Source organism: Macaca thibetana, chromosome 1, assembly GCF_024542745.1.
Source record: "Macaca thibetana thibetana isolate TM-01 chromosome 1, ASM2454274v1, whole genome shotgun sequence".
Classification (NCBI taxonomy): domain Eukaryota; kingdom Metazoa; phylum Chordata; class Mammalia; order Primates; family Cercopithecidae; genus Macaca; species Macaca thibetana.
Window position 1 is genome coordinate 62,733,770 of NC_065578.1, and position 19,810 is coordinate 62,753,579.

Sequence of the window (19,810 nt, forward strand, 5' to 3'; positions counted from 1 at the left end):
GATATTAATAGCCTGTGTTACTCCCTTTCCTTTGGCCAGCTTCCACCCCCGTCCTCAGATTCTAATTCACCAATTCAACTCTTGTGACAAGCTGTATGAACTTGGAGGATGTTCTGCTGAGTTAAATAAGCCAGGCACAGAAGGATAAATACTCTATGATCTCACTTATATGTGGGAGCTTTATTATTATTATTTTTAATAGAGACAGAGTTTTGCTCTGTTACCCAGGCTGGAGTACACTGGCACAATCATAGCTCACTGCAGCCTCAGACTCTGGGGCTCAGGTGATCCTCCCACCTCAGCCTCCTGAGTAGCAGTAGCTGGGATTACAGGTGCTTGCCAGCATACCTGGCTAATTTTTTTTGAAGAGATGGGAGTCTTGCTATTATGTTGCCCAGGGTGGTCTCAAACTCCTGACCTCAAGCGAGCATCCTGCCTCAGCCTTTCAAAGTGCTGGTATTGTAGGTGTGAGCCACCACACCCAGCCTTATATGTGTGATCTTACAAAGTCAAACCCATAGAAACAGAGGGTAGAAGAGTGGTTATAGCAGCTGGGAGTGGTGGGGGGGTTGGGGACAGGTTGGTGAAAGGATACAAAATTTCAGTTTGATAAGAGGAATAAGTTCAGGAGATCTGCTGACAATATGGTGATTGTAGTTATATATTGTATCCTTGAAAATTGCTAAGAGAATAGATATTAAATGTTCCCACTAGAAAAAAGGATGATAAATATGTAAGATAATGGATATGTTAATTAGCTTGATTTAGTCATTCCACAATGTATACATATATCAAAAAATCACATTGTACACCATAAATACATATATCAAAACAAAACAACTCATCCTCTGAGCATCTGAAAATGTTCCTCCATTTGCAGATCTGGGATTGTCATTTACTTCTGGGTTCCACACATTTGGCAAGTCAACTTCAGTCAAACATCTACCAATTTCTCCCTATAGGTAGAGAGGAAGAAGAAAGTAGATTGGAGAAAGGAAAAAAGAAGGGAACTACTACTATTCATTGAGTTCTTACTATGCATTGAGATACTGTGGTTGCTCTAGAAGCTTTTTTATCTCATGTAATACTGGACTGAGCCAAAACTGTATTTGGATACATTAACTTTAGTTTAAAGAAATTGTATAACATTCCTTTTGAATGTTATCCTTATAGAACCCTTCTTCAGTGTAGTTGCCTTAGTGACAAGAAATAACTAACTATTTTTATAATTTTAGGTCTACTTTATCAGATATATTTGAAGTAATTGATTTAGATGGAAATGGTCTTCTTAGCCTTGAAGAATATAATTTTTTTGAATTGAGAACAAGTGGTGAGAAATGTGATGAAGATGCTTGGGCTGTCTGCAGAGGTAAGCACTTTTCTTTTTCTTAACAGATGTATAAAAATATATATATATAGCACATTTTCATCTCTAAGAAATAAATCAAACTTCTCCATGATATATTATTATAGCGTTTAGGACAGTTTGAAAATAGTAGCATTGTTTGTAAATGCTAACATTTATTTTTCTTAAATTGGTAGTTGGTATAATACTCAACTTAAAAGAAAGTGTGAATTACTTAATCATAATTTCAGTTTTGAGCCTCTACTCTTTGGGGTTTAGAAGACAAAAAACTTGTCCTTGCGCTTGATACCACTGGGCCTGAAGTGGTCAAGAGCCACAAACTGTGACCAGGAGAGGGCAGCAAAAAGCCAAAAAGCTAGAGGTTTACTTACAAATTAAGGTTTCCAGGAAGTTGTTTATATTATACATGTTAAAAATTCTTCAATGCTTTTCGTATTTGAGTTGAATTTAAAAAGTCCATCTATGGAAATATTGAAGCCAAAATGCCAAGGTGGACAAAGAAAATCACTGAGAATGAGGCAAAGTCAGTTATCACTTAGAAGGAGTCTGAGAAGACGTACTTGCATATTTAAGCCAAAGACTGCAAGGTCAGAGGGAAAGCCAAAAAGCCATAGCCAACTATAGATCACAGAACAAGAGGTGTGAGGAGACCAGAATGCAGTCAAGAGAGATTAACTCACGTATGCTTTCACTGGGATAGTAATGTGTGGATCTTAAAATGGTCTAAGCTTGGCAAAGTGAGCCAGGTTGGGAGTCTGTTTACCTAGACAGCAAGTAGGGTAGAAGTATATTATTTATATAAAGGAATCTTTCAGTATTTCTCTTTTAGCTGAAAGTTAATATAATCAACAACAATACATGTATATTGATTTATAATATTAAACTTTGATTAACAAAATTCATAATATACATGAGTATTATCTATAGGAAGATGTAATTATCTTGTAACTTTAACGATATAATCTTTTAATTGGCACTAGAGAACATTCTATAAGAGTGAATTTGTGGCTTTCTGATGGTAAAGTTGGTGATAAGTAAAATTCTAATTTAAAAATTTAGTTAAATTGGCAGAGTTGACGGTTAACATTTTTTGAGAGCTTACCATCTACCATGTACCAGCTGCTGCTCTATGCACTTCTACACGCCAAGTCTATGAAGTAGTACTTTATTATTCTCACTTTATAAATCAGGAAATAGAATTAGAGGTTAAGTGACTTGACCAAGGCTACACAGCAAGAAAGTTTCACAAATAGGCTCCAGAACTTTGAACTCCATGCTATCGAAAAGTCTCCAAGAGTTATTGACTTAGAAAATGATTTGGAGGAATGTTTACTTTACAAACAATAATACTGCAAAGAAATGAGAGCTTTTAAGGTTTTAATGTTTCCCCTGAATAATAAGAAAATGTACTGTTTATCTGTAAGATTATTTTAATAAACTTTTTTTACACTTAAAGATGCTTTTATTTTGTTTATTAATAAACTTTATTTTTAGAGCAATTTTAGGTTTACAGAAAAACATAGGCTGGGTGCTGTGTCTCATGCTTATAATCCTAGCACTCTGGAAGGCTAAGGTGGGAGGATTACTTGAGGCCAGGATTTCAAGACCAGCCTGGACAACAGAACATATTGTCTCTTAAAAAAAAAAACAAAAAACATTGGCCTGTAATCCCAGGATTTTTTGAGTCTGGGGTGGGTGGATCACTTGAGGTCAGTAGTTCAAGACCAGCTTGGCCAACATGGTGAAACCCCACCTGTACTAAAAATACAAAAATTATCCAAGTGTGGTGGCAGGTACCTGTAATCCCAGCTACTTGGGAGGCTGAGGCAGGAGAATCACTTGAGCTTGGGAGGTGAAGGTTGTAGTGAGCCGATATCATGCCACTGCACTCCAGCCTGGGTGACAGAGTGAGACTCTGTCTCAAAAAAAAAAAAAAAAAAAAAAAAAGAAAAGAAATATATCCATATATTCCTCCTCACCCTCACCCACAAGTTTTCCCTATTATTCACATCTTGCATTTGTATGGTACCTTTGTTACAATTGATGAGTGAATATTGATACATAATTATTAACTAAAGTTCATAGTTTACATTAGGTTCACGCTTTTTGTTCGTTTAAGATAGAGTTGCTCTGTTAGCCAGGATGGAGTGCAGTGGTACGATCTCGACTCACGGCAACCCCTGCCTCCAGGCTCAAGTGATCCTCTCACATTAGCCTCCTGAGTAGCTAGGACTACAGGTGTGTGCCACCACACCCAGCTAATTTTTGTATTTTTTTGTTGAGATGAGTTTCACCATGTTGCCCAGGCTGGTCTCAAACCCCTGGAGGGTTCACTCTTGTCTTGTACAGGTCTATGGATTTTGACAAATATATAACGTCATGTATCCACCATTACAATATCATACACAAAGGACTATCCTTTCTCCATTGAATTGCCTTTGCTCCTTTGTCAAATATCAGTTGAATATATTTGTGTCAGTCTATTTCTGGGCTCTCTATTCTGTTCCATTGATGTATTCATCATTCTTTCACCATTACCACACTATCTTGATTACTGTAGCTTTATAGTAAGTCTTAGAGTCAAGTGTTAATAAATTTTTAAAAAATTAATGAGGATTGAGAATTTTAAGTTTTAAAAGGTAGATTAGTTTTTGATAGTCTCTATAGTACAGTATCTAGATACGTTTTTTAATGTATTTGTATTATATATCAAATAATCTTTTTCATCTTGCTTTTCTACATAGTAGCTCTAACCTTGATTTTTGTGTTACTGTTTCTCTTCACGATTGAATTTAATCTGCATTTATTTTTTTCCCCTTAAAAAACATGAATAACTTTCAACTCTAAACTTTTTTTTTTTTTTTTTTGAGACAGAGTCTCGCTCTGTCATCTAGGCTGTAGTACAGTGGCACAGTCTCAGCTTACTGCAACCTCCGCCTTCCCGGCTCAAGTGATTCTCTGCCTTAGCCTCCCGAGCAGCTGAGACTACAGGTGTGTGCCAGCATGCTGGGCTAATTTAATTTTTTGTATTTTTAGTAGAGACGGGGTTTTGCCATGTTGGCCAGGCTGGTCTCGAACTCCTGAGCTCAGGCGATCCACCTGCCTCGGCCTCCCAAAATGCTGGAATTACAGGCATGAGTCACTGCGCCCGGCTTCTAAATGTTTTAAGCTATTAAATCAGTCAGCCAGTTTTAGACAGTTATGTCTCTGCTGCCTTTCTCACAATAATGCATACAAAAGAGATGCTATCTCAAATAAAAGTACCCATTTCCCTTGGGTATATTATAGATGGGAGTTGGGAAATAAAATCTTCCCTGTTGTAGGATAGCTAATAAAATATCCATAATAAATAACTACTTATTATCCATCTTATAGACAAATTCAGGAATTATACATGTCTAGATACTTCTAGGTAAATTTAGTTTTGTTCGTAAATAGTGTTAAAATGGGCATAGACTTACCTGGGAAAATGTGGTTGATTCATGGATTCCAAAGTGCTCCCCATTATCTATCTGTCTTTCAAGACTCAGGAACAATTTAGCTAAAATTAGAGGAATCAGGCATATAGTAATCTTAAATATGACACTATTTATATCTTTCTTTCTGAAATCCTAGTAGTTTGGGGAGTATTATATCAAATTCATCCAGTTTCTGCTGACTTTAAGTGGCAAATACATATGAAGCATTTTATATAACAATGTATGCTCTAAATAGGCAGGCAGATTGGAATTTATCTAGAAATATTACAGTTTCCTCTAATTTTAGAATATATTTGCACTATTTATAATTTCAGGATTTGTTGAAAAACGAAATTGTGTACTATGATGTATCTATGCTGAGTTATGTTTTGAGCCATTTTTATTCCACTTCTATACTGCTCATAGATTCATAGGCCTCTTTTAAAATAAATATCTATGAATAATAATATATTATAGACATTTTATTAAAGTTATGAATTTTTAAATTATGTAAGAAAAAACTTTTGGTTGTTTAAACAGATAATTTTGATACAAAGAGGAATGAACTAACAAGACAAGGATTTATGGATTTGAATCTAATGGAAGCTAATGATCGAGAGGGAGATCCTTGTGACCTTTGGGTAACTCTACACTCTATGGGCTACAATAAAGCTCTGGAGTTGACAGAGGTAAAGTATTCTTAAAGTTTTGCTAGTGGGTTTAGTGTACATAATATTTTACTTTATGAACGTTTTCCTGACATATAACTTTTGAATTGGGCACCCACATCTTTGAACTTTAGTATATGAATGAATCCTGGGTGCAACAACATGTTTCTGTTAGTTTATACAAGTTCTTGTTCTCACCTGAAATTTAGTTACTGCCAACATTAAAATAATTCAAAGACAAAAGAGTTTAAACACATAATATGCAAGAAAAAAATTTGATATTAAAAAAATTAAAATTGGAAAAGGCAATTTGAGTTACTAAAGTCTCATTTATATAGGGAAACAATTTGTCTTAACAGTGTAAAGTCTCTCTTAGAATAAGGAGAATTTATCTGTATTACACCTTGGATTTCTGACCTTTTGTAAAGGGTACTTTTGGGGTTAATATTTGTAAAATACTTGGAACAGTGGCTGGCTCATACAAAGCACTGTGTATGTATCAGCTATCATCATCATTATTATCATTAACATGATAGGTATAGAAGTTGAATAGGACACATAATAAATCATGGGGTAATAAAAATTTAAAAATTAGGTCTTCGTTAAATTATATATATATATTTTTTCTTTCATGCAACAAATATTTATTGAACATATATATTTTTTTAAATTTGAGACAAGGTCTTACTCTGTCACACTAGCCGGAGTATAGTGGCACAATCATAGCTCACTGCAGCGTCGACCTCCTGGGCTCAAGTGAGCCTCCTGCCTCAGCCTTCTGAGTAGTTAGGACTACAGGTGCATGCCCCCATGCCCAGCTAATTTTTTAACTTTTTTTTTTTGTAGAGATGGGGATCTCACTGTTTTACCCAGGCTAATTTCTATATTTATATGTCAGATTTAAAATATAGAATTTAAGAGTTTCCATTTCAGGCCACAAGTTAGATAACAATACATTTGTTTATACTCTTAAAATTAAAAATAGTGTTTGTCCTTTTTCCGTACTTGAATCAACTTAGGAGAGCAATACTAACGTTGAAAAATTTTGTTTTAGATACATTTAGACTTTGGTTTCATTCCTAGTTTTGACATCATTCAAGACCTTCATTAACCTGTTTTCTGAGAGGTTCTCTATTGTTTTCCCACTTTTAGAAATAGGAGGTGAATAGTTACAGTAACTATTTATATCCTACTTTAGCCTAACAGTCAATGACTCCCACATTTTAACCATGTGTAAAATCAGTATCTAATCTATGAACAATATTGATTGTGCTACCCATGTTGTTGTTTAATAGGAAAATTAGTTAAGAGCAATTTAACACTTTTTACTGCAGTTACTGATGTCATTTACCTTTGAAACTATAAGCAAGAAGGATTTCTGAGCTAACATTTAATTTAATTTAAATTTTATTTATTTATTGAGTAGATAATATATTTGTATCATTTAAATTCAAAAGGTAAAAAAAAATACAGTATACATTGGAAAGTATCAATAGATGATGATCAGACTGCCACTCAGGAACTGAAATAAAAAGACAAAGCTGAATTTATTGCTTACTATAAAGGAGAGCTATGCTGGCCAGGCACAGTCTCTCCACTAAGAGCAGAATGCTCACTTATATAGGGTTTGGGGGAAGCATGGAATTCAAGGATTGCCTGGCTTTTAGAGGCGTAAATGAGTTAATAGTATCTGTGGAAGCATGGTTAGAGGCGTAAATGAGTTACTAGTATTTTTTAGAGGCGTAAATGAGTTAATAGTATCTGTGGAAGCATGGTTACTTGGATGAGACTGTTGATTAGTTGGCACTCAGTAGTGTATTTATGCATGTGAATCCATCTCTGATTGCCTGACTTTCAAAAGTGAGGAGCTGATACTGGTTGCCTAACATAAGTATGTTAATTGAAGTAGAGCTGTTCCTGATCAGTTGAACAGATTTAAAACCTTTTTTCTTACTAAATTTCTTTATTGTTTCTCATTAAATTCTTATTACTTATTTCTTTATTTTTCCTTATTAAATTCTCTAATTTAGGCTGTAGAATTACAGATTACACATTCACTGTATCAGCCTATGAAGATCCTCTGTTAAAGAGCAATATAACTTCTTTATAAGGGCATTGCCTCTTTATCACTGTAACTGAATAGTTGCTCTTTTACTGAATTTGATAGGTAAAACTTACATGTTTAGTTTTGCCCCTTTTTTTTTTTTTCTGTTTTCCTTTTTAAAATAGAATTTCATGATATTAATTTCTTTCTAGATTCAGAACTGGGAGAATTTACTTTCTTTTTTAAAGTTTAAGCACTACATGACTTTCTATTTCCCTTTCGTATGGGTTAACAGGTAGTTGAGAGCTAAATATTGTGCTAAATTTAAGTAGCATCCCATAATCTAGGTTTTATTATTACAGTCTTCCCCATCTTCCTTATCACATATATTGTTAATAGTTTTACAATGAATAATTTACAGTTAATAGTTTTCTTGCTTGTTGTTTGCTTCCTATATTAAGTTAGTAGGATAAAGAAAATAAGTAAATAAAACACCAAGCCCATGAAAAGAAAAAATAATAAAACTATAGGGCAACTCTTTTAGAGGTGATAAGATTTTAATTTAAAAATTTTAGAATGTGCAAAAATCACTAGTATTCCTATATACCCACAATAGTCAAGTTGAGAGCCAAATCACGAAAGAACTCCCATTCACAATTGCCACAAAAAGAATAAAACACCTAGGAGTACAGTGAACAAGGGGGGCCAGCAATCTCTACAAGGAGAACTACAAACTACTACTCAAAGAAATCAGAGATGACACAAACAAATGGAAAAATATTCGATGCTCATAGATAGGAAGAATCAATATCATTAAAATGGCCATACTGCCCAAAGCAATTTATAGATTCAATGATATTCCCACGAAACTACCATTGGCATTCTTTACAGAACTAGAAAAAAAATTTTAAAATTCATATGGAGGGAGCAAGATGGCCGAATAGGAGCAGCTCCAGTCTCCAACTCCCAGCGCCAGCGACACAGAAGACGGGTGATTTCTGCATTTTCAACTGAGGTACTGGGTTCATCTCACTGGGGAGTGCCGGACGATCGGAGCTGGTCAGCCGCTGCAGCCCGACCAGCGAGAGCTGAAGCAGGGCGAGGCATTGCCTCACCTGGGAAGCGCAAGGGGGAAGGGAGTCCCTTTTCCTAGCCAGGGGAACTGAGACACACAACACCTGGAAAATCGGGTAACTCCCACCCCAATACTGCGCTTTAGGAAACAGGCACACCAGGAGATCATATCCCACACCTGGCCGGGAGGGTCCCACACCCACGGAGCCTCCCTCGTTGCTAGCGCAGCAGTCTGTGATCTACCGGCAAGGCAGCAGCGAGGCTGGGGGAGGGGCGCCCGCCATTGCTGAGGCTTAAGTAGGTAAACAAAGCTGCTGGGAAGCTCGAACTGGGTGGAGCTCACAGCAGCTCAAGGAAACCTGCCTGTCTCTGTAGACTCCACCTCTGGGGACAGGGCACAGTAAACTAAGACACACAGACACCTCTGCACAGACGCAAACGACTCTGTCTGACAGCTTTGAAGAGAGCAGTGGATCTCCCAACACGGAGGTTGAGATCTGAGAAGGGACAGACTCCCTGCTCAAGCGGGTCCCTGACCCCTGAGTAGCCTAACTGGGAGACATCCCCCACTAGGGGCAGTCTGACACCCCACACCTCACAGGGAGGAGTACACCCCTGAGAGGAAGCTTCCAAAGCAAGAATCAGACAGGTACACTCGCTGTTCAGAAATATTCTATCTTCTGCAGCCTCTGCTGCTGATACCCAGGCAAACAGGGTCTGGAGTGGACCTCAAGCAATCTCCAACAGACCTACAGCTGAGGGTCCTGACTGTTAGAAGGAAAACTATCAAACAGGAAGGACACCTACACCAAAACCCCATCAGTACATCACCATCATCAAAGACCAGAGGCAGATAAAACCACAAAGATGGGGAAAAAGCAGGGCAGAAAAGCTGGAAATTCAAAAAATAAGAGCGCATCTCCCCCGGCAAAGGAGCGCAGCTCATCGCCAGCAACGGATCAAAGCTGGACGGAGAATGACTTTGACGAGATGAGAGAAGAAGGCTTCAGTCCATCAAATTTCTCAGAGCTAAAGGAGGAATTACGTACCCAGCGCAAAGAAACTAAAAATCTTGAAAAAAAAGTGGAAGAATTGATGGCTAGAGTAATTAATGCAGAGAAGGTCCTAAACGAAATGAAAGAGATGAAAACCATGACACGAGAAATACGTGACAAATGCACAAGCTTCAGTAACCGACTCGATCAACTGGAAGAAAGAGTGTCAGCGATTGAGGATCAAATGAATGAAATGAAGCGAGAAGAGAAACCAAAAGAAAAAAGAAGAAAAAGAAACGAACAAAGCCTGCAAGAAGTATGGGATTATGTAAAAAGACCAAATCTACGTCTGATTGGGGTGCCTGAAAGTGAGGGGGAAAATGGAACCAAGTTGGAACACACTCTTCAGGATATCATCCAGGAGAACTTCCCCAACCTAGTAGGGCAGGCCAACATTCAAATCCAGGAAATACAGAGAACGCCACAAAGATACTCCTCGAGAAGAGCAACTCCAAGACACATAATTGCCAGATTCACCAAAGTTGAAATGAAGGAAAAAATCTTAAGGGCAGCCAGAGAGAAAGGTCGGGTTACCCACAAAGGGAAGCCCATCAGACTAACAGCAGATCTCTCAGCAGAAACTCTACAAGCCAGAAGAGAGTGGGGGCCAATATTCAACATTCTTAAAGAAAAGAATTTTAAACCCAGAATTTCATATCCAGCCAAACTAAGTTTCATAAGTGAAGGAGAAATAAAATCCTTTACAGATAAGCAAATGCTTAGAGATTTTGTCACCACTAGGCCTGCCTTACAAGAGATCCTGAAGGAAGCACTAAACATGGAAAGGAACAACCGGTACCAGCCATTGCAAAAACATGCCAAAATGTAAAGACCATTGAGGCTAGGAAGAAACTGCATCAACTAATGAGCAAAATAACCAGTTAATATCATAATGGCAGGATCAAGTTCACACATAACAATATTAACCTTAAATGTAAATGGACTAAATGCTCCAATTAAAAGACACAGACTGGCAAACTGGATAAAGAGTCAAGACCCATCAGTCTGCTGTATTCAGGAGACCCATCTCACACGCAGAGACATACATAGGCTCAAAATAAAGGGATGGAGGAAGATTTACCAAGCAAATGGAGAACAAAAAAAAGCAGGGGTTGCAATACTAGTCTCTGATAAAACAGACTTTAAACCATCAAAGATCAAAAGAGACAAAGAAGGCCATTACATAATGGTAAAGGGATCAATTCAACAGGAAGAGCTAACTATCCTAAATATATATGCACCCAATACAGGAGCACCCAGATTCATAAAGCAAGTCCTTAGAGACTTACAAAGAGACTTAGACTCCCATACAATAATAATGGGAGACTTCAACACTCCACTGTCAACATCAGACAGATCAACGAGACAGAAAGTTAACAAGGATATCCAGGAATTGAACTCATCTCTGCAGCAAGCAGACCTAATAGACATCTATAGAACTCTCCACCCCAAATCAACAGAATATACATTCTTCTCAGCACCACATCATACTTACTCCAAAATTGACCACGTAATTGGAAGTAAAGCACTCCTCAGCAAATGTACAAGAACAGAAATTATAACAAACTGTCTCTCAGACCACAGTGCAATCAAACTAGAACTCAGGACTAAGAAAAACTCACTCAAAACCGCTCAACTACATGGAAACTGAACAACCTGCTCCTGAATGACTACTGGGTACATAACGAAATGAAGGCAGAAATAAAGATGTTCTTTGAAACCAATGAGAACAAAGATACAACATACCAGAATCTCTGGGACACATTTAAAGCAGTGTGTAGAGGGAAATTTATAGCACTAAATGCCCACAAGAGAAAGCAGGAAAGATGTAAAATTGACACTTTAACATCCCAATTAAAAGAACTAGAGAAGCAAGAGCAAACACATTCGAAAGCTAGCAGAAGGCAAGAAATAACTAAGATCAGAGCAGAACTGAAGGAGATAGAAACACAAAAAACCCTCCAAAAAATCAATGAATCCAGGAGTTGGTTTTTTGAAAAGATCAACAAAATTGACAGACCACTAGCCAGACTAATAAAGAAGAAAAGAGAGAAGAATCAAATCGACGCAATTAAAAATGATCAAGGGGATATCACCACCGACCCCACAGAAATACAAACTACCATCAGAGAATACTATAAACACCTCTACGCAAATAAACTGGAAAATCTAGAAGAAATGGATAATTTCCTGGACACTTACACTCTTCCAAGACTAAACCAGGAAGAAGTTGAATCCCTGAATAGACCAATAGCAGGCTCTGAAATTGAGGCAACAATTAATAGCCTACCAACCAAAAAAAGTCCAGGACCAGATGGATTCACAGCTGAATTCTACCAGAGGTACAAAGAGGAGTTGGTACCATTCCTTCTGAAACTATTCCAATCAATAGAAAAAGAGGGAATCCTCCCTAACTCATTTTATGAGGCCAACATCATCCTGATACCAAAGCCTGGCAGAGACACAACAAAAAAAGAGAATTTTAGACCAATATCCCTGATGAACATCGATGCAAAAATCCTCAATAAAATACTGGCAAACCGGATTCAGCAACACATCAAAAAGCTTATCCACCATGATCAAGTGGGCTTCATCCCTGGGATGCAAGGCTGGTTCAACATTCGCAAATCAATAAACATAATCCAGCATATAAACAGAACCAAAGACAAGAACCACATGATTATCTCAATTGATGCAGAAAAGGCTTTTGACAAAATTCAACAGCCCTTCATGCTAAAAACGCTCAATAAATTCGGTATTGATGGAACGTACCTCAAAATAATAAGAGCTATTTATGACAAACCCACAGCCAATATCATACTGAATGGGCAAAAACTGGAAAAATTCCCTTTGAAAACTGGCACAAGACAGGGATGCCCTCTCTCACCACTCCTATTCAACATAGTGTTGGAAGTTCTGGCTAGGGCAATCAGGCAAGAGAAAGAAATCAAGGGTATTCAGTTAGGAAAAGAAGAAGTCAAATTGTCCCTGTTTGCAGATGACATGATTGTATATTTAGAAAACCCCATTGTCTCAGCCCAAAATCTCCTTAAGCTGATAAGCAACTTCAGCAAAGTCTCAGGATACAAAATTAATGTGCAAAAATCACAAGCATTCTTATACACCAGTAACAGACAAACAGAGAGCCAAATCAGGAATGAACTTCCATTCACAATTGCTTCAAAGAGAATCAAATACCTAGGAATCCAACTTACAAGGGATGTAAAGGACCTCTTCAAGGAGAACTACAAACCACTGCTCAGTGAAATCAAAGAGGACACAAACAAATGGAAGAACATACCATGCTCATGGATAGGAAGAATCAATATTGTGAAAATGGCCATACTGCCCAAGGTAATTTATAGATTCAATGCCATCCCCATCAAGCTACCAATGAGTTTCTTCACAGAATTGGAAAAAACTGCTTTAAAGTTCATATGGAACCAAAAAAGAGCCCGCATCTCCAAGACAATCCTAAGTCAAAAGAACAAAGCTGGAGGCATCACGCTACCTGACTTCAAACTATACTACAAGGCTACAGTAACCAAAACAGCATGGTACTGGTACCAAAACAGAGATATAGACCAATGGAACAGAACAGAGTCCTCAGAAATAATACCACACATCTACAGCCATTTGATCTTTGACAAACCTGAGAGAAACAAGAAATGGGGAAAGGATTCCCTATTTAATACATGGTGCTGGGAAAATTGGCTAGCTATAAGTAGAAAGCTGAAACTGGATCCTTTCCTTACTCCTTATACGAAAATTAATTCAAGATGGATTAGAGACTTAAATGTTAGACCTAATACCATAAAAATCCTAGAGGAAAACCTAGGTAGTACCATTCAGGACATAGGCATGGGCAAAGATTTCATGTCTAAAACACCAAAAGCAACGGCAGCAAAAGCCAAAATTGACAAATGGGATCTCATTAAACTAAAGAGCTTCTGCACAGCAAAAGACACTACCATCAGAGTGAACAGGCAACCTACAGAATGGGAGAAAATTTTTGCAATCTACTCATCTGACAAAGGGCTAATATCCAGAACCTACAAAGAACTCAAACTAATTTACAAGAAAAAAAACAAACAACCCCATCAAAAAGTGGGCAAAGGACATGAACAGACATTTCTCAAAAGAAGACATTCATACAGCCAACAGACACATGAAAAAATGCTCATCATCACTGGCCATCAGAGAAATGCAAATCAAAACCACAATGAGATACCATCTCACACCAGTTAGAATGGCAATCATTAAAAAGTCAGGAAACAACAGGTGCTGGAGAGGATGTGGAGAAATAGGAACACTTTTACACTGTTGGTGGGATTGTAAACTAGTTCAACCATTATGGAAAACAGTATGGCGATTCCTCAAGGATCTAGAACTAGATGTACCATATGACCCAGCCATCCCATTACTGGGTATATACCCAAAGGATTATAAATTATGCTGCTATAAAGACACATGCACACGTATGTTTATTGCAGCACTATTCACAATAGCAAAGACTTGGAATCAACCCAAATGTCCATCAGTGACAGATTGGATTAAGAAAATGTGGCACATATACACCATGGAATACTATGCAGCCATAAAAAAGGATGAGTTTGAGTCCTTTGTAGGGACTTGGATGCAGCTGGAATCCATCATTCTTAGCAAACTATCACAAGAACAGAAAACCAAACACCGCATGTTCTCACTCATAGGTGGGAACTGAACAATGAGATCACTTGGACTCAGGAAGGGGAACATCACACACCGGGGGCTATCATGGGGAGGGGGGAGGGGGGAGGGATTGCATTGGGAGTTATACCTGATGTAAATGACGAGTTGATGGGTGCAGCACAGCAACATGGCACAAGTATACATATGTAACAAACCTGCACGTTATGCACATGTACCCTACAACTTAAAGTATAATAATAATAAATAAATTTAAAAAAAAAAATAAATAAAAATAAAAATAAAAATAAAAATAAAATTCATATGGAACCAGAAAAGAGCCTGAATAGCCAAGGCAATCCTAAGCAAAAAGAACAAAGCTGGAGGCATCACACTACCTAATTTCAAACTATACTACAGGGCTACAGTAACCAAAACAGCATACTACAGGGCTACAGTACTACAGGGCTACAGTAACCAAAACTGGTACAAGAACAAACATATAGACCAATGGAACAGAATAGAACATTCAGAAATAAGACTGCACACCTACACCTGTTTGATCTTTGACAAACCTGACAAAAACAAACAATGGGGAAAGGATTCTCTGTTCAATAAATGGTGCTGAGATAACTGGCTAGCCATATGCAGAAGATAGAAACTGGACCCTTTTCTTACACCATATACAAAAGTTAACTCAAGATGGATTAAAGACTGAAATGTAAAACCCAAAAGTGTAAAAACTCTGGGAGACAACCTAGGCAATACCATTCAAGACATAGCCATGGGGAAAGATTTCATGGTGAAGATGCCATAAGCAATTGCAACAAAAGCAAAAATTGACAAATGGGATCTAATTAAATTAAAGAGTTGTGCAGCAAAAGAAACTATCAACAGAGTAAATAGACAACCTACAGAATGGGAGAAAATTTTTGCAAACTATGCATCTGACAAAGGTCTAATATCCAATATCTATAAAGAACTTCAACAAATTTACAAGAAAAAAAATTCCATTAAAAAGTGAGCAAATGAACAGACACTTCAAATGAAGATATACATGCAGCCAACAATCATATGAAAAAAGTTCGACATCACTGATCATTAGAGAAATGCAAATCAAAACCACAGTGAAATACCATTTCACACCAGTCCGAATGGCCATTATGAAAAAGTCAAAAAACAAAAGGTGCTGGTGAGATTGTGGAGAAAAAGGAATGCTTATACACTGTTGGTGCGAGTGTACATGAGTTCAACCATTGTGGAAGACAGTGTGGTGATTCCTCAAAGACCTAAAGACAAATATTTAACCCAGCAATCCTATTACTGGATATACACCTAAAGGAATGTAAATTGTTTTATAAAGACACATACACATGTATGTTCATTGCAGCACTATTCACAATAGCAAAGACATGGAATTAACCTAAATGCCCATCAGTGGAAAACAGGATAAAGAAAATGTGGTAAATATACACCATGGGATACTATGCAGCCATAAAAAAGAATGAGGTCATGTCCTTTGCGGGGACATGGATGGAGCTGGAAGCCATTATTCTTAGCAGACTAATGCAGGAACTGAAAACCAAATGCGACATGTTCTCATTTATAAGTGGGAGCTAAATAATGAGAACACATGGACACATACAGGGGAACAACGCACACTAGGGCCTATCAGAGGGTGAAGAGTACAAGGAGGGAGAGGATCAGGAAAAATAACGAATGGGTACTAGGCTTAATACCTGGGTGATGAAATAATCTGTACAACAAACTCCTATGACACATGTTTACCTGTGTAACAAATCTGCACATGTACCCCTGAACTTAAAAGTGTAAAAAAAAAAGAAAAAAAATTAGAGAATATGTTTTAACATGGACCTTTTAAGATGTTTTACTTTCAGTGAATATTCAAATATTGATCCTGTTTGGTTGAATAAAACTGATAGCCGTGACTTATATTACCAGAATTTACTAGTACTGAACAAATAAACCTTTAAAAATGTCATACTCATAATTATTGTAAATAATCTTTAAAAATTTTTACAGAGGTGATGTGTATGAAAAATCAACCCAGGTCTTCTTTTTAGTGCAATGATTTTTCATTCTACTACTTCTCTTAAAAAGGCAAATTTATTATTGCCAAAGGTTGAAGTTGATTAAAATATTTTTAAAAACAAAAATTTCTGTTTATGGTCTACTAAAATTAACTTCAGACTTCTTTCTTTTATTTCCTTAAAAGATGACCACCAATTTGTGAATTTATTCAGTTATTCAACAACTACTTATTGAATACCTACTATGTGATAACTGCAGGAAAGAGGCACTGAGGATACAAAGATGAATAAAATAGTCAAAGGTCCTGCCCTTATGAAATTTATATGCCACGGAGAATGATTAATTAATTAAAATTATATCGGCCAGGCGCAGTGGCTCACGCCTGTCATCCCAGCACTTTGGGAGGCCGAGGCAGGTGGATCACCTGAGGTCAGGAGTTCAAGACCAGCCTGGCCAACATGGTGAAACCTTGTCTCTACTAAAAATACAAAAATTAGCCGGATGTGGTGGCGGGCACCTGTAATCCCAGCTACTCGGGAGGCTGAGGCAGGAGAATCACTTGAACCCAGGAGGCAGAAGTTGCAGTGAGCCAGGACCACACCACTGCACTGCAGCCTGGGCGACAAGAACAAAACTTCATCTCAAAAAAAAAAAAAATTTCCAAGGTGTTCTGAAACAGCTCAAAGGCTGAAGTAGAGAACAGAAAACAGTGGGGGAGTGAGGGAGATTGAAGTGGCCAGAGCAGATCCCACTGCGGAGGTGGCACTTAAGCTTTAACCTGAAGTGGGAGGACAAGGTACCCATGTGAAAATGCATGAGGATAATCTTCCAAGTGGAGAGAACACTATGTATGAAGGGCTTCATTTGCTCTAGGATCTGAAAGATCAGGGTAGCTGATGCATAGAGACACAGGAGATCAGGTTGGATGGAGAGGCAAAGGCTCTTTATGACATTGGCTTTTTACCACATTGTAGGCTGTGGTAAAAAGACTAAGGTAGAGGTTAGAAAAATTTCATTCCGAATGCAGAAAATATTTTTAGGTCTCATATTTTAAAGGTGTTTTTAGATTAAACTTTAGTCAGTGCTCTGTGTCCATGCAGTAAGCTTCGATTGTAAATGTAATAATTTCTTTAGAACCGTTTGATGAATTCTTTCTGTAGCCCTCACCTTAGAAAAGATAATTAAATAACATGGTATTTGTTAGCATTGAACCAAATGGAGAGATGGTATTATGGCTTAAAGAAGGTAATGTATTACTGGTTTGCTAGAGGTTATTCTTTTCTTTTCTATGGACATTATCAGTTAATATTCTATTAAAAAGTCAGGATTTCATGCTTGCTTATTACTCAATTCATAGTACTAAAATTTTCCTCTAAAAGTATATTAGAAGGACAAGCTGGAAGGTGTAGCATATCTTCTTATATGGTAACATATTAATAATTTATTTTAAATTCTATCAAAAGGCTAAAACAAGATTTTTTTTCTTCCTATCAGGCATGTCCATTTGTCATTGATATCTATGCAGAAAAATGCAAGCCAAAAATTAAAGCTGTCCATATGGAGGCATGTAGTGGACAACTTGAGAAGGCCATTTGTAAATCTGTTCTTAGCAAGGGTGATGCCAAAGTAATGGATGGCTATGAAAATATAATCGTGCATACTTACAGTTGTGACACCTGGATAACGTCAGTTATTGAAAACAAGGTATCAATTATGAGGTGGTTTTCCTCATTTTGCTATAAAGCTTACTAATAATTCCTTGCTCTGTTCCTACGTGGTAATTAAGTATCCCATCACATTTATAATGTTTATAATGTATAATTAATTTTTCTTGTCAGGTTTCTAACTCAAACTGGGAGTGATAATTTTTATATGGTTTTTAAAGGTTTCTAATTTTTTTCTCTTAAAATATTAGGAAAATTAAACATTTGGGTATCAATGCGAATAGAGCACAATCTGGATACAAAGTATTTTATTTAGTTTGTTTCTAAACATTTTTACATATACATAACTATTTAAATAATAGATATCATGTTTTAAAGAAATATTATAAACAAAGAAAAAAATTTCAACCCAGCTTTTTACACTAACATTGCAGAGATCCTATAGATTATCATTATTTAATCTAACTAAATGTATTCTACTGTCCAATACCTACTTTCATCAAGCTGATTATTTCTACCTTTGGCTCTCTTCCCTGCTATTAATACTATTGATATTACAGGTCAAGAGAATAAGAGCATAAATTCTTAGTCAGAAATATCCAGTTCTCTAGAAATTATAAATTTTCATAAAACTTTATATAAGATGGCTAGGTGCTCAGTACTGTTGACTTATTTCTTTTAGGTCCTAGGTGAGCCATATTTTTATGCCTGCCATAAATTTCTTAAAATACTTAAAATTTGGTGGCATTTTTAGTCAACCTGAGAATATATTATGTAACTATTTTAGTCACAGTAGGAGCCACCAGAAAATGTAAAACTTGATCTCTGTGTTCAAGGAGTTTATGGCCTATAATTGGAAAGACAAAATTAATACTCTCGAAAGACATCAGAGAATAATTAAACGTTACATAATGTAATACTGTTTGTGTGTGTGACAGGAGTTTCATTCTGTTTCTCTTGTAGTTGTTAATTTGAACCATAGAAGTTGGGGAAGGATTTGTTATGAGGGGGAAGGGAACTGTGATATGGGATTCGAGCATTGAAGGAGACTAGGATTTAGATATGCAGACAGACAGCCTTTAGAAGCAGGGGAACAGTGTAAGGAGAAACAAGGGGAAGGGTATATATGAAGTATAAAGGAAAGAGTGAGAATATCTGCTTTGCAGAAATGGACAGCTTTATTTGAAGGAGGATTAGGAGGTAAATAACATACAGAATGGATCCAAATTATATGTTATCTTGAAAACGAGATAGAGGAGTTTAGACTTGATTAACTAAGCTTGGGTCCCCACCTACTAGATTGCAGTTTTCAAATGGACCAATCGTGCCTCAGAGGGTGATTCCTAGAATCCATCATGGTTCCCTTTCTGTCCTCTATATTTTATTAGGGTTAAAAAGGTGAAGGGAGTCACACTACCTTACCCCAACTCCTCTGTTCTGCTATCAACTATTAGTTCTCAATTCTCTGCCTCTGTTTTCCTCAAGGAAAATTCAACTCTCTTCACCAAAATGTGATAATAATGCTAACATTTTACACCTTATTGTGTGCCAGGCATTTACTTCTCACAACAACCCTATGAGATAAGTGCTATTTTCATTTTACAAACAGGAAACTGAAGCACAGAGCAGTTAAATAACTGGCAAATGATTACACAGCTAAGTAGTAGAAGACTTGAGAAATAAATTCAGATAGTCTAACATTATACTACCCCCTTAGTAGTCATTAGGGTATGATCGCAGATTCTTACTAGGGGAATAGTT

General features: G+C 37.0%; 1 protein-coding gene across 2 annotated transcripts in view; it reads left to right on the plus strand.

Moving 5' to 3' along the window:
* EFCAB7 (EF-hand calcium binding domain 7) overlaps positions 1 to 19,810 on the plus strand; it is a 53,334-nt gene that overhangs the window by 31,138 nt on the left and 2,386 nt on the right. For both annotated transcript variants that reach the window (XM_050755353.1, XM_050755437.1), the window contains 3 exons: positions 1,236 to 1,369; positions 5,365 to 5,513; positions 17,880 to 18,089. In XM_050755353.1, coding sequence (XP_050611310.1) covers positions 1,236 to 1,369; positions 5,365 to 5,513; positions 17,880 to 18,089 — 493 coding nt within the window. The remainder of the gene's footprint in view (positions 1 to 1,235; positions 1,370 to 5,364; positions 5,514 to 17,879; positions 18,090 to 19,810) is intronic.